This window comes from Sylvia atricapilla, chromosome 5 (genome assembly GCF_009819655.1).
Source record: "Sylvia atricapilla isolate bSylAtr1 chromosome 5, bSylAtr1.pri, whole genome shotgun sequence".
Classification (NCBI taxonomy): domain Eukaryota; kingdom Metazoa; phylum Chordata; class Aves; order Passeriformes; family Sylviidae; genus Sylvia; species Sylvia atricapilla.
Window position 1 is genome coordinate 39,183,647 of NC_089144.1, and position 16,377 is coordinate 39,200,023.

The 16,377-nt window shown below is 44.8% G+C and overlaps 1 protein-coding gene across 1 annotated transcript; it reads left to right on the forward strand.

Moving 5' to 3' along the window:
* The first annotated feature begins 10,661 nt into the window (after nt 1-10,661).
* Nucleotides 10,662-12,305, forward strand: MYF6 (myogenic factor 6). Its single transcript, XM_066318485.1, has 3 exons — nt 10,662-11,450; nt 11,693-11,783; nt 11,968-12,305. Exons 1-3 carry the CDS (start codon nt 10,935-10,937, stop codon nt 12,084-12,086), a joined length of 726 nt encoding a protein of 241 aa, XP_066174582.1. The 5' UTR covers nt 10,662-10,934; the 3' UTR covers nt 12,087-12,305.
* Nucleotides 12,306-16,377: the final 4,072 nt, after the last annotated feature.

Sequence of the window (16,377 nt, forward strand, 5' to 3'; positions counted from 1 at the left end):
GGTTTTTCCTGTCGTGTCTTGACTCTTTCTACTTTTGTTATTAATGCTAATAATTTTGTTAACCAGCAAATTGCACTTCATTTTTAATTGCATTTTGAGATGCAATTAAATGACAGAGATGTTAAGCACAGCATCATCTATTAATGGCTTTCTCTCTGTTTAGGTCCATGTTGCTCTCTTGATATTGCAGACCTTAATAGAAGTTTCTCCTAAATTTTTATATTTTATATTGAGTTTTGATATTGATTTATTTATTTGTCCCTTGCTTTCCTGATTCTGTCCTAACACATCTATGCTATCCTTTCTTTCCCAACCTTTCTTTCCTCTGTTGTTTATGACTGCTCTTCCTCAGCTTTAGAACAGAGCATCCGAGTTATTTAGGCTGGAAAGGACCTGTGGAGGTCATCTAACCCAGGTCCAGCTTCAAAGTTTGATCAGATTACTTGGTATGTCAAGATGGCCATTTATCTTGTGGCTTCACTAAGAGGCAGTTACAGTCTCATCAAGAATGACAAGTCTTGAACTACCACACAAAATGCCCTCGGCTAAGTTGTGTTTGAGGTTCAATCTAGAAAGTGTATTCTGACTCCATCTGTTCTAGGTCCTGTCAATATGTCAGCACATGAAAAATAATGCCCCTAGCTGCTCTGCCAAGCCAACAGTAAGTGATTTCTGCTTACATCCAGATCATGTTTAGATACCTCTGGAAATTTCCCGATGAAAAATGCAGCACATATTTCTTTCCAGACATCTGTAAGGTCTTGCAGCAGCAAGGCCTGAAAGTACACGTGAATTTAGGCACTCAATTTGGGCCACAGGCACATAAATCCCATGTGGAATCAGGCCCTCAATGGTATTAGTGCTAATTGGCATGTGCTAACCTATGCACTGCCTCATGTCTCTTGGCAGCTCTGAGACCCTTCCTATGGTTAGTCCAAGATGGATTATCTATCTAGATTTCCCTTTGCTGGCTTGTCCTTTGGGACTTGATCCCTCAATCCCTATCAGTTGTAAGTAATTGCAAAAAATACTTTGGGAGGTGAGACACTTTTGGGATGCTCAGAAAGGGATTAGATAAATTGATGGGCAACAGGTCTGTAAACAGATACTAACTAAAGTAGGCAAGGATGTGCTCTGTAACACAGAAAGTTGGAAGAGTCACACTCATCCATTAACTATTTCTGTAGGCTCACTGTGTCCAAGAGCAAGTATGTGGATGGTGGACACAGACTATACCTGACTGCTGTGATGTCTGTGTCATATTTGTTAAGGGAAGCCATTTGGTTCAGGTCAATAGTTGCTATCGTGAATTAATTCTTATGACAAAAAGTAATGTAAGGATGGCTGAGATTAATCTAATCTGTTCTTCCTAGTACTGCATTTCCTCAGGTACAGCAGAGTTAAGATCCATGAAGATCTGACCAAGGATTGCCACTGTGAACCAATGTCAGTAAACTGGTCAACTAGTGATATGCAATGAGAACTTGACAAGTCTTACCATGCAATCTCTTTCAGAAATATCTATTATGTATTTTTTGTCTTCACCACAGTTCAGCATGACTGTTGGGATTAGCAGAGTGCACTGACAGCTCAAGCAAAAAAGCTGTTGGTCTAACTTGAACTCTTCAAATGAAAATAAATTCTGTTATCAGTTACGATAAAGCTGCAAATAAATCACAAAGAATTCACATTTCTGCCCCAGGTATTTTTGATTAAAATAATCTCAAAGTACTTAAAACCAAATTCCTTCCAAGAACCTGGTACAGTTGATAAGACCATTCTAGATCATGGCTTAGAATTTTTGGGGTATTGGAAAAGTCACATCAAGAAGTTTGACTAACTTTAGCCTCATTTACAACTCTCTATAATACATCAGTTTGAGTCACAGGCATGACTATTGTTCTGTCCATGCATGTAGTTCTTGAATGTACTATAACTAAGGTGACTCAGTGACTTTTTTCAGAAATAAAAATGCATCTATAATTTCTTCTTTATTAGACAGCTCATGTTGGTCAGGAAAAAGAAAATTATTTGATCACATCAGGCAGTTTCTCTCCTGATTGTAAAATTCTTGCCTGGCTTTCAGTTCAGGGATATTGTGAGCACATATTTATCTTCAGTCAGAAAACACCATATGTCTCAAGAAAGTGACATTGTTTTTTCTAGTCTTCTATTTTCTCCTCTTACTTCAGATATATGACTTCACAAACAGCTTAGAAGTTCCAAAAAATGCTAAGCAAGTTCACTGTTAACTAAATTGGGACATAAATACAGTACTGAACAGCTGGAATTCTGGAAAATATTTTATGTGAAGTGTCACAAAATTCCTGGGACCATGGAAATACCAAATTTGAAATGCTTGACTGAGAAAGCTCCACAATGAGAGGTGATAATCCAAGCCTCTGCAGATTCTCTATTGTTTATAAACTGATGCTGCTGCCTTTATAAAATCAACTTAGCAAAGACACATCCTCTGCCTGGAAAGACAGGTAAATATCAGCACCCAAGAGGCATTGATGCTGCTTGAGTGTGCTCACACACTACTTTTCAGCCAGTGTAACAAATAACACAGTTTGTAAAGATGGTGCCAATTGTGTGATCATTTAATAACTCCTTATTCCATTAAATACTCAGGACTAGAATCAGCTGGATCAAGACTAAATACATATATATATACATATACATATATAAATATATGCATCTATATAAAGTCTTTCAGTAAATTGACATTACTTTTTGATCCAAATGAAGCCATCCTAGAGATCCAGAACCTTCAGGGGTTTCTCTTCACCAAAAGAAATTTCAACTAATTAACTATTTATTAATTCTTTGTCAGTCTTTCTTGGCAATTCTTCATTAATGACATTGAAACCTTGGACACTGATTTCTAATTCTCTTGTACTAGTTAAAAGTTATTTCCTTGGAAAAAACCTGTAGAAAAAGTGTCTCTAAGGCTCCTCATAATGTCAGTTTCTTTTCCACAATGTCCTTGAAAGTTGTATATTGTGCAGGATGGATTTCACAGCTTAAAAGAGATAAAAGATAGAATCTCATCTCATTTATACAGTGGGCTTTTTAGAAGTCCAAAGCACTCAGCAGCTCCCATTGAACAGGGACTAGGCCACTATGTATGGACCTATCAAAATAGAATTCACTTATTATTGGTCATGAGGAGTTTGTTTAGGAACTGCTAGTGCACAATAATTTAAGTGCATTCTATTTCTTAGTTTTTAGAGCAGTCAGTAACACTTCAAAGTAATAATTGTAAAGCTTACACTTCCAGGCAAACACTCCTATTAGGCTGGTCTAATACATGAATGTTGTTCACAAATAATGACACTATGGGTTGACAGACTCTGTTATAAGCAAGCTGGTTTACATTTCAGAGATTTTTTTTCTCATTATTTTCTCTGAGTCTAAGCATAGATATAAGTTTTCAGTTACCAGTTTCAAAGCTCAGATCTAACTTTTTCAGGGATTGTTCATCTAATCAGACAGATTATGTTTCTTGTTCTAAACTTTTCCTCAGTATTTAATTTTCAAATAATTTCAAAAAAACCCACAATCAATACACTTTCTCTTAAAATCCACATGCTTACATCAATTCAGGTGGTCTTATTTTGGATGATTTTTTGCAAGCCAAGAGGGCATGTGGCAATTTTTTAGTCTATGCAATTCTCTGAAATGTTGTCCAGAGTAGTCCAGTGAAGAATTAAATTCAAGATTTTTTGGCATGCTTTTTTGAAATCTGACTAGAAGGGTAAGACCCATTTTGTCATATAGAATCTCTGAATACTACCCCACTTTCACTCCTGTCTTTACAGGTGCCAGATCAACTGCATGGGGAAGAAAGAGTACCAGCTCAGCCAAGGTTCTTTCCATACCTTGAGAAATGTCATGTTCTCTTTTAGGAGGGACCATTAGACTGCTTTGGATTTTGGAACATCACCAGGGTGTTTTAACACGGTACAGAAGTAGTCATCAGAGCCATTTATTTATTTCTAAAATCTCAGAAAATAAATTTCCAGATTTTCTTTTGCATCACTTACCCATGGCACATTCAGGAAACTGTGTTAAAACATCTAGTTTCCAGTGTACTTTAAATAACGTGGGTTTGAGCCTTCAGGTATACCAAAGTAAATCTTAAATGAAATCTTAGCAAATAAATATGCATAAGTTATTAAGTGAAATTATGAAACACAAACAGAATACAGAGGCAAAGGAGTACAGTACAGACCTCTGTATTTCTTGGAGTGGCAGACCACAGGTAACCAACTTTGTACATAACCATGTTCCTTAAATGTCACACAGATGAATAACTGAGTGACCTTCACAGCCTAAAACAGTTTTGCAGCTGTGCAACAAGTTTCCGTAACAACAGGATACAATATTCAAGGTCATTACTGCTATTTAATACAGTGCAAATTTCTTTTCAGATAACTTCATCCCAATAGCTTATATTTTCCAAAAACAGCAGCTTTTTTTTTTTTTTTTTTTTTTTTGAAAGTGAATTATTTGACATAATCATTTCATGGTTTTGTGATTTTCTGTTTTCAACTATCCCTATGTTATTGCTAAGGAGAGAGTTTTCTGCATTCATTACCCTCACTGTATTTCCACAGCTTCCATTTCCAAGCCACTGTCATACCAGTTTTCCATGAGGTCCATGGCTCTGCAAAAAACCCTTCTGAGAGGCCCAGAACAGTAAGCTGTCATTTTTCCACAGTCTGAGCACTAAACTCTTTTTCTGTACATAGATAGCAGGGATGTGATCAGCCTGTGCTGGATGCAGGAACTTGCTCTTCACATACACTTTTCTTCCTTTCACTTGCAGAATTATGGTTTGACTATTGCCCTTTGGGCTGAGATTAGGTTTAGATGTCACAGTCATCATGTTCGGAAACAACATGGTGTGAAAATGCATTTTACGCTTCCAGCAGTCTGTAGTGTAAACAGACCAATCAGCACATACTGTAAAAATAGCCTTTCATGCAACCACAAAAAACATGGTAACAACAAGTGATTGCACAACATATGATGTGTCTTTTACTTATGCCACATTTCGTGTTCCCTGTGTTTTAACTAATGACAAAAAGAAAACATTTGTCATTATTACTCCCTTTCTTCCTGCAAGAAATCCCTGCTTGTGGATAGAACCATGGAAAATGCTTGTCCCAGCCAGCAACAGTGCAATGGGCCTTCAGTGCCTCTGATAGGCACTCCCTCCTCCCCAGGAAAACGTCTTGTAGTAAAATAAATGTGTTTGTGCAGTGGTGACTATTTGTCACTGTAGACCCTGACACAGGCATTAAAGCATCTGCCATTTAGAACTGTGTCTCATAACTGGCCAACATGAGAGCTGCAATGAAACCCAATCTTACCATATTGAACTGAAGAGGTCTGTTTAGTTAGCAAGGTTGCACCTCTCAGATACTAACAGGACTGTAACTGATATGAACACTAAAGTCCATATCCAATCAAAGGCAAACAGCAATAATTTGGAACAGCTATACAGTCAAGACCTCTGTGAATCAGAATTTTTAAATCTTCCCCTACAAAGACTGTGAATTTATACAAAGCTGTCCTTTCCAGGTCTTTGCCTTTCTTGCTCCCCAGCTCCAGAGCACATATTACACTGTCCACTACCCTATTTGTAATACTTACATTTGAGGGATGGTTGCTACCATGTGCTTATAAATTCTTTAAAGTGTCACATACTTATATACAAGCACTGGCATGTACAGTACACACACTTCCTCTAGTCAGTTCCTAAATCTCCAGAGAAAATGCATGTGACATTGTGGATATGCAAATAATATCAAATCCTTGGACAAGCAGAATTTGAGTAGGGTCAAGTGAACAAAAAATTCTAGGTAAACAAAAGTCAGGCAAGTCTAACATCATATATAAACTAAAATCAAGAATTAAAGCTGGTCAGTTATTCCTACAGACCCCTGTGAAATTTGTTTTAAGGCAACAAGAGATAATGAAATTCAGCAAAGAAGTGCTGCCACATACCACAAGCCATGAAGCTCCATATTCTTTGTTCCAGTAGCAGGAATAATTACTACTATTATTATTTCCATTAATGTCAGAAAGGTTCTTTTTGCTTAAATTTTCCATAGGTCATTGTGAGCATAAAAAACGCTAGTCCCTCGTAGAGCCTCCACTGCCCAGAGGTTGAAGAAAACTCATGGAAAATCTCTAATCTCTAATCTCTATTTACCAAACATTCCTGTAATATTTTGTAGATTCAGGAATAGATACGTGCCTTTTAACAGACTACCAATCTTTGGTGTGCCAGCTCCCCTTTCTTACACATCTGTCAGCCATTTCAAACATCCTACAAAGTAGATGCTTAAAATATCCTTCTGAAGGGAAAGGAGGGATGAAGTTTCTAATCCCCTATTTGCAATCCTCGGCATAATATTCTATTTCAGCAGCAAATCACACTTCTCTAGTTGTTCCCTAAGAACTGGAACTACAAATGTCAGCAGATCATACAGGTGAGCCAGGTACAGATCTGTCAAACCTGGCAATGGTGAAGACCCAGTATCCCCTTAACATTTCAGGGTGCATTCCAGCTTAGTTTCTCATGAACAGAACCCAGATGACACACCCTTGGGAGCACCCTGTAAGGAGAACAGAAAGTGCAGAAGTCAGGACTAGTCAGAGACTTCCTTGACAAAGGCATTCCTGACAAAGGGAAATGAGAACATAAACATATCCTGGGTGAGTATCTGAGTGTCCCTACTGACATATCATGAGGTATGACAGACAATTTACCTTGTACCAGCTTAGATTGGTGTCCTAACTATGTTACTACACAAGTGATAAAAAACATGGGCAGTAACACATATTTCTAGACACGTCACCTACCCTTACCTGAACAACCTACCAGACTCAGGTGAGAAAGCCTGTGTGAACTGGAACTGACAGAGAACACAATAAGACCACAAGCCTAGAAGTTTTCAGTAGCAAAGGGGTTTTCAGGACTCTAAATGGTTGCCTGGAGACAGAAATGAGGAGAGCTTTTTTTTTTTCCTCTTGAGAAATTAAGGAGAAATGCTACCATTTTAAAATGTGGTATTTTTCCCGTGGGGAAGACAAAAAGGATGTTGGAAATAGCAATCAGTAGAAGATGATGGAAGTAGCAATCAGTAGCAATAAAGTCAAATGTTAGAGAGATTTCAAAAACATGTTTAGAAGAATATAAACTGTTTGAAAAGGCAAAGGCAGAAGAACAACATCTTGTATTAGCAATAAAATACCAAAATTTCAGCTAAAAAAGGTGCTGTTGAACATAAGTGCAAAAGGAAGAAGAGTAGAGTAAGACTGAAATGGAAAGACTTCCATTTCTAAAGCACAGAAAAATTCTGAGAGCCTCAGTATGCCCACAGCTGGACCTACACTGGTAACCTACACTTCATAAATCCGCAAGAAGCAATTTAAGAATCATTACCCTTGTAGAAAAAGTATCTACTCATCTCTCAAATCAGTTATTGTATGAGTAGAATAGGGATATAACTAGGCCTGAAAATTTCATCTTCTCCCAGGTGCCCTTTCACAGTGACACATAGGAATGGATATGATGGATCCTCACTGATTACCAAGGCCACTGCAAAGAAGTGTCAAAGAGATCAAAGATTTAAAACACACTGTGCCTGTGGCTGGAAGAATCTTGAGAACAGTGAAGGAGAAAAAGGAGATATTTGGAATGGTATAAAGTGTTATGTGAGTCCTAGCTGACAACATCTTAATAGCTATGAACTAAATTTCTGCTTAAACCTTAAGGTGTCAAGAGTGACCCAAGCAGATTCAGGCTTATTATTCAATCACAGTTATCCAGAAAAACTGTATGTGGCAAAGGGAGTTTGGAGTGATCTAACTCCTGGAGACCAGCTGTGACTTAAAATGCAGTGTATCTTTCTTGTATTTGGACATCCTGACCACTCACTGAATCTACAACTGACTGACTTTCTGAAATACTTCTTTGGTAAGGATAATAGACCTTGTAGACCAAATACAACACAATCAGAGTTTTACTTGTATAAATATGCTGAAGGTATATTTTCAGTAGAGTGCCATGCATGCAAGCATGAACAGTTGAATAAAGAACTGGCTTCAGAGTAAGTTTTTTTGTGACGTTCCACCAAGCCAACTGAAATTACAAGCAGACTTCAGTAGTGATCTTCCTTTCAGTTCTATGTCCAGTTGTTCTTATTCACACGCTTTTATTTCCTCTTATGCCTTTGTGCTTATATCTAATATGATCAGGAATACAAAGCATGAAGAGGAAAAAGGCTGGTACCAACTTTTGAATCCTCCACTTGATGCAGTTTGTAATGGAGAACATCTCTTGAGATTATTTTATTCATACGTGCTAGGGCTGTTTGCTAGCTATGTTACATAAACCAAGGAACTGGAGTAGGAGACACAGCCAATTTCTTATATGATGGGGAAAGTGATCATTTTCATTCAAATTAAACTTTATTCACAGTTGTTAGGAGTTTTGCTCCTACCAGTTAGTCTAACAAAGGACTAATTATGCTGTGCCCACATCACTGTGAGGAACTGAATCTGTTTACTCTGTCACTAAGTGCTGGAAAGAAAGAACATATTTTGTTTCCTGTTGAAAAAAAAAAACCTGTTGAAAGCAGCAGGAGCATCTGGCTCCTAAACTTCCAGTTTCCCAACTCACTGAGTCCACTTAAAGCTCTTGAAAGGACAACAATAATTTGGTAATTATCTGTCTCCCTTAAAATAAATTTTCATTTTTGCACCTTACCAGTAGACTGATCTCATCTGTCATGTTCCAAACATTCCCAGGGTAGTGTTGAAGGAAAAAAGAAAAAAAAAAAAAAAAAAAAAAAAAAAAAAAAAAAAAAAAAAAAAAGTTTGGTAAATATGGAAAAAAATTAAACAGTCAGAGTACTTTTGGTTTGCAGAGTTTGGGGGTTTTTTGTTTGTTGTTTTTTTTTGTTTGGTTGGTTTTTGTTGTGGCTGCTTTGGGTTTTTTTATTACTACCATTACTAATGGAATGGGACAAAGACCCCTGTAATACCCAAAAGCATGTAAAGGGGTAGCTTTTCTAGGGATAGTCAGCAAATTAAATCAGAGACACAAGGGATGGGTAAAGGTCAACATTATATGCCTCTTTAAAGGTGGAAAATTAAATCACAGGAAAAGTAAGTGACTGGTCAAAGGTCAAACAGAAAGCAAGCTGCAAAACATGGAAACTGAGAAACTGTTTCTTATGTTCAGTGCTTCAACTGCCAGACTGCTCTTTCTTTAAACTGAAGAGGGAAAAAACCTCAGTGGTGGAATAGTATCGAAATTAGTTTCGCTGAGAACAGTCTGAATTTCTCTGTCTCATCCAAAACTGGATATTGTTCTGCCTCATTAAAGCAGAAATGAGATCCACTCCAACAACACTGATGTGGTGAAAACAAATCCACAACTACTCTTAGCGTTAAAGACTTTTGTACTCCAAAAAATTGGTTTGCAGTTTTGGAGAAACAGTCGAGTCAATGACTAATTTCATTGTAGCTTTAGAGAAATGAACAATACCACCACACTTGTCTTCAGAAAGCTGAAGTTTGGAACTACATTTAAGAGCTATGAGACCATTGCAGGTGCTTCATCCTCATGTATTCTTGTTTCTATAAAAAGCTTACACATGCGTACATACACAAATACACAGGAATGTACTTACTTATCCACAGAAATATACATACATATGCATGTGTGTGGGCATATATATATATGGACATATGTGCATATACACATATATATTTACATAAGCATAAAGACATTACATGGTATTTAAAAAACACAAGGCAGGTCAGGTAAAGAGTCAAAGAGGCCGTTTCTTCGAAACCTTTTTCTTTATGTGAGACAGTTCCACACATGACGTGACGCTGCGGTATAAGCTAACACAGAGTGATCAGAAGCTCCATTTCTGCCTCTGTGTCTAGGAAGCTCTCTATACCCGGCCAGGCCCAAGGGATTTAACTTCAGTAACACCATATGCCGGGGCTTTGCTTGCCCTAAACAGCGTCAAGGACGAGGGCTGTGCAGAGCCCCATCACACTGTGACCCAGTCACCTGGAATCACTCCTGTCACCTCATGGGCAACGTGGGAAAGTTCACACTGAAAGGCTAAGCCGAGGTGCACTATCTGCGGGTGCCTCATCATCGCAGCGCAGCTCTGCCTTGGCAACCTTCCCCATGTGTGTGGAGGGGCAGCGAGCTTGGCTCCCAATCTTGGGCTTGCCCGGGTGGCTTGGGTCACAGGAATGGATGGCATGCTGCAAGGGGAAGGCAGCGTGGGGGTGGAAATAGCAGGGGCTTCTACTGAAAATATTAACCCGTCAATCTGAAAAGCTTTGAAATCTCTTCTTATAGATCTATACTTAGCCCCGGGCAGGGAGCGTACGCCGGGGGTGTGAGGGGTGGGCTGGGGGAGGGCTCCCCGCACAGTCCCACGCCTTTGTCCTCCAGCCATGCCCCCGAGCTCTCGGCAACGGGGCCGGGGCCGCCCCGGGACGCTGCTCCCGAGCCCTCACCTCGCGTCCCTTCGCTGCGCCCCGAACTCACGGCATTTCGGGGGAGGGTGCAAAGTTGGGTTGTATTTTTTTTTCCGCCCCCCCCCTTTTTTTTTAATTTTTTCTAATTTGTCTCCCACCTCTCGTGTCCCCCCTCCCCTTCTAAATGGGAGATGGTCTCAGGACAGCGCCCGGGAGACTGGCTGGAATCAGTTTTGGAGGGTGATACACCGCGACAGCTAAAAGTTGGATAGGGTTTCAGCAGCTCCTATATAAAGCAGGGGGGACTTATGTCACTGCACTAATTAAATTCCATCTGGGTTGTTCCTCGGGGTGTTTTTGAGATTGCCACCCAACTCAAGCAGGCAGAGAGGCCCAGGGACAGCATGATGGACCTTTTTGAAACTGGCTCCTATTTCTTCTACTTGGACGGGGAGAATGGAGCCCTGCAGCAGCTGGAGATGGCTGAGGGATCCCCGCTATACCCAGGCAGCGATGGCACCTTGTCTCCATGTCAGGACCAAATGCAGCCGGAGGCCGGCAGTGACAGCAGCGGAGAGGAGCATGTGCTGGCACCCCCGGGACTACAACCCCCTCACTTCCCCGGCCAGTGTTTGATCTGGGCTTGTAAAACTTGCAAGAGAAAGTCGGCCCCCACGGACAGACGGAAAGCAGCCACCCTGCGGGAGAGGAGAAGGCTGAAGAAGATCAATGAAGCCTTCGAGGCTCTGAAAAGGCGGACTGTGGCGAACCCCAACCAGAGGCTGCCCAAGGTGGAGATACTGAGGAGCGCCATCAGCTACATCGAGAGGCTGCAGGACCTCTTGCACAGGCTGGATCAGCAAGAGAAAATGCAGGACATCGGGGGAGACCCCTTCAGCTTCAGTCCCAAGCAGGGAAATGTAAGCACTGCCGCTTGGCCCCTCCGCCACCACGGCAGCGCCGCCGCGCCCGTCCCCTCCCTCCTCCTCCTCCTCTCCGGCCGGGCCGCCGCGAGGGCCGGGAGGGCTGGCGGAGCGGAGGGAATCTGCCAGTCCTCGGGCCTCCAGAGGTCCGCAGGCCCGGCCCGGCCCGGGGAGCCGCGGCCGCCCCACTAACACCCGTCCCCTCCCCGTGTCTCCCCGCTCCCGCCTGCGTGCCGCAGATCCCCAGTTCGGACTTCCTGAGCACCTGCAGCTCCGACTGGCAAAGCGTTTCTGACCATTCCCGAGCCCTAGGAGTCAGCCCCAAAGAAGGTAACTCGCCCTGCCGGCCCCGCTCGCCCGCCGCCCCTTCCCTCGGCCCGACGGCCGCGCTCCCAGCGCTCCGGCCCTCACGCTCCCTCCTTTGCCCGGCCTCTCCGGCAGCCGGGAGCCCCCGGCCACAGGCCCGGCGAGGAGGAGCGGTCTGCTCTTTAATGACTTTTCTCTCGTTGAGCAGGAGTCTCCGTTGTCGAGTCGTCGGCCTCCAGCAGCCTTCGCTGCCTCTCTTCTATAGTGGACAGTATTTCTTCCGACGATCCCAAACTGCCCGGCGCGGAGGAAGCGGTGGAGAAATAAACCCGGTGTTGTGGTAGTGCATTTAACGGAGATGGAGCCTCCACCCTCTCTCCTCTAAACTAAGTAACGAAGCAAATTCACACAGTGAAAAGCCCAAGCAGGGGCCTTTTTAAGCTCGAATCAAGGTACACCTACCCCAAAGAAAATGGCTCCCACTGACTAGAGCCAGACAGACTTCCCTCTTGCCTTTTTTTTTTTTTTTTTTTCTCGAGGTTTGTTTTTTTTTTTTCTTTAAACTGTGTTGCATAAACCACCTTTTTTTGTTTTGTTTTGTTTTTAATTTAAGATACTTACATGTGTACCGGTGATTCGCTTTGTCTGAGACTCACCGGGAAGTTCATTCCTGTCTGAGTGAAGCTCTTGCTCTTGGTTGCATTGCGTGTGAGTCATATTTAAAGAGTTCCCGCCTCATTTTGTTCCTGTAAATAATTTCAGTACTGTCTTTTCTTTTGTAAACATAACATATATATTTAAATGGTGGAATGTGATACTGTATATAAGAACAGATGGATTTCTTGGATTGTAAAATAAAGCTCTTTGTGTTACAGTGTTTTCCTCCCGTCCTCTTAATTTCATAAAATAACCCGATCCCGGAGTTAAAACCTGCCACTGACTTCAGCGAGATGAAGGCAGGAAGAGACCCATGTAGCAGAAGCAAACCCGTGTGACTGGAGGCAGGACACGGGACAGATTTTTCCTTCGTTTACTCCTTCTAAGGACCGTCTCTTCCACTTTAGGGCCGCACCCGCGGTGTGAATCCCCCGTGGGCTCCCGGGGAAGCCGGGCGGGCACGGGTGGGTGTATGGACCCGCCGCCTCTCCGGCCGCCCGCTGCGCTCCGCGGCCCGGTTCCTCGCCGTGCTTGCGGAACGCACGTCACCCTGGAAAGCGATATTGCTCCCCTAAAATGCCCAACAGCTCGAGTACCTTGCTAAGCAAATATGCTTCGCCGGCCTGGCCCTGCACGTGGAAGGTGAGGTTAGAAACGGGGCACGAAAGAAGAGACCCTCGCCCGTCGTCCTCCCCCCGACCTCTTGCCTCGGTCCTTCAGCTGAGAGAGGCTCAGTGCATCTCACCTTCTCATCTCGGCACCGAGGACTTGAACGCAGGGCCGGTCTGCGGCAAAAATTACATGCCTGCTGCACTAATGGTGCAGCAACTGGCTGTGACAGAAGCCCGCTCCCTCTGGGGCTGGAGGGAGCTGTAGTTTCTTCTCAGGAAAGGTAACTCCCCTTGACTTCCTTGAGTCTGAAGGGAGAAGGGAATGGGGTCCTTCAGGGAGGAAAGAGTTAAGCGACCGAAAGAGTTTGGAGGGGGGGGGGGGTAAACAGCATATGATGCCTTTCACTCAGTGGTGTAAAAAAACACAGCCTCTCTGAGATGGTGGAACGGAGCTGCTCACAGTCAGAGCGTTACGGTTTGTAATAGATTGTACCCCCGGGAAGGGGCGACCACCAGGGAACAGCGCATTCTGCCCCTGGCACACACACAGGGCTCGCCGGACAGCCTGCACAAGTAAACAGAGGACACTTCAATTCTACCCGCGTGCGGTCTCCTCGTCAACTTTAGCCCTTGATTTATTCTTTGTTTCTGGTTTTTGTTAAGGTCACAGTCGCGTTTCGAAGGTGTCCCCTGTTCCTGGCCATCTGGGGCACGAGCACACCCCTCTGAAGCGGAAGCTCTGGGCAGAGCCTGCCCTGAGAGCTAGCTCTCTAATCGATCGTGCCTTCATACCACCCTACCTGTGCCGCCGTACCAGCCGAGTTTTTAAAACAGCCATGTGCTAGCTCTAATTGCTCTCTAATAAGATGCTCCCTTGCAAGGAGTAATTGCGGCGTGGCGACACAGTGATGCAACAGCTTCCTCATTTTTTTCTCCTTTCAAATTAAACCCCTCTGCCTCGGGGAATCCTCGGACTCTTCAGAAAGCGGCGCGTCCGGGAGCGTGGGGCCCTGCGTGCTACCACTGCGACGTGACACAAGAGAAGGAGATGGTGCAGCTCGCTTCTATAGCGAAGGCACTTGCCCGGCAAGAGAGTATTTGAGATCGGGCTAGCAGCTCGTCGCCTTCCTTCCTAATTTGTTTCAAAGCCAGCCGCGTCCTCGGGAAGGGCTACACACAGTTCACAGGGCGATCCGAGCCCCGCGGGACCCGCTGCCCGCATCAGGGCAGGAGCCGTGCTGAGCCGCCCTTCAAAGCCAGTGTCGCGCCCACACTGGGGCAGCCAGATTTACCCGCAGCCGGGCATTCACCTCAACAGGCCCGGCAGGACCCCCACGGCAGCGTCTCCTCCAGCAGCAGGGTAACTTGAGCGATTGTTTAGAGTAAGTTTGCCTAAAGGAGAGTTTTTCCATTAAATAAAGAAAATACCTCCCGAAGAGACTCTCCGTGACCCCCGCGGCTGCAGCTGACATGCTGGGCTTCCCAGTGAAGGTCGTCAGTGTGTTTGCAATTAAAATGTTTGTGTTAGATATTAATAACGATAATCTTTACTTAAGTCCCCAGCCAAAGCAAACAGGGCCCTGGAATCACAAAATCAAAGGGCAATAACTGGGTAAAGACAAGAGGTTTGTGATTTAATTAAGTCTTTTTCCGGAGGGACCACGCACAAAGTCATCCAAGTTTTTACGCAAATGCAAGTGCCCCCTGCCGCTCCCTCCTCCCCTCTGCGGGCTGGAAATCCCATGCTCAACACAGCCTCCCTCGCCTCTACCTGCTCCGCTCCCCTGGGAACCAAGCACCTGCTCACTCCCTCAGGAGCGGAGGGATGCGGGGCTCCGCCGGCCCGCGGTGCGGGGTGTCCGGCCCGGCGTGCCTGAGCTCCCCCGCCCGCCCCAGGTGCCTGCGGGGCCGGGAACGATGGGGGGAAGGCGGGGGAAGGGGGAAATGGGGTGCCCGTCTGTAGTGTTGCCGCGTTGACATCGCGTTCCTCTGAAGTGACGCGACCGGTCGTTTAAAACCTTGTTTTTAGTTTGAGATTTGTTTTGTTTTGTTTGAGGTTTTCCCCCCTTTTGTTTTGTTTGGGTTTTTTGGTTGGTTGGTTTTGGCTTTTATATTGTGCATCTTTATTTTCCTCGGTGAAATGGCCCGCAATCCAGGGAGGGAAGCGGACAGCCAGCAGCAAGCTTGGCTCATTCTCTGAGCTCGAGGTCAAGGCGGTCAGGAGGCGACACAGCAGCTACTTCCACGGGAGAATTCCTGCGTGGACCACTGCTGCTTTGGGGACCCCGTACGATTTTTCCAGTTTCTGTGGAGAATGAGCTAGGGATGGGCGTAGGGGGCAGGGAGGAGGTTGAATAATTGAACCATGTGCTCGCTGGGACGTCCCTCCGATAGCAGGAACTAGCAACTTTTCCCAGTCTCAAGGCTGCTAAAAACCCCCTCGTGTCCCTTTGATCTCTCCTGGGAGTCCCGGGGAGCCAGCAGAGGCCAATGCCTTCTTCAGCTGTCCTCTATACAATTCCCTCTGGCAGGTACTAATGTGTTTACTTAGGTGCGCACGGTTCCCAGCGCTGGGGGGAACCAAAAGTTTCTCACACGGCTGGGAGCGCCCGGCCCCACCAGCCCGACTGGGAAACAATTTTGCTGTCGGGACATCCCGGAGGAGCACTCGCTGCGCTGCCGGCACCCACGGGCGGCGGAGCAGAGGCGAGCGGCTCGGCAGCATGAAGTTACACGCTCCTGCACGGGGCCCGGGGGTGAGCTCCGTGGGCGCCGGCCGGGCACAGCGCAAAGGCGCTCCGGAAGGCCGGGGCTGGGGGGACCGCAAACACCTCTCGCCCCCTCAGTCCGGTGACTTATGGTTTCGGTAGGATTTTCTTCTCTTAAATAGAAAGGCGTGGGACTTGGGAAGAGATGGCACGCTCTGCAAACGGTGCCCACATGGGATGGAATCCCTCCAGGAATAGGTGCGACGCGGCGATTCCTGAGGAGTGGGGAGGGCTGGGGTGAGGAACACCATTTAAAGGGATCCTTACACGTTCACCAGTTTCTCTCTACCAGTCCACAGGAGCAGACAGCGTCTGATGCTAAGGCTGTTCCCGCTTTCTATACTTGAGCCCCCTGAAATGCAGCACTATCCTCCCCCTCCCCCCCACCCCGCCCTTCGCCAGCAGCCTCATTAGCCAGCCTTGTAGTTCGTGTTTTCCCCCCTTTTCTTAAGTTCCACTCGCCTACTGCATTTTTGCAAATTTGAGATCGCTTTACCAGAGAAGCCGGGGGCTCCTTAAGGGATACTAATTACTGATTTTTGGGTTTTTTTTTTTTTTTTTTTTTTTTTTTTTTTTTTTGTA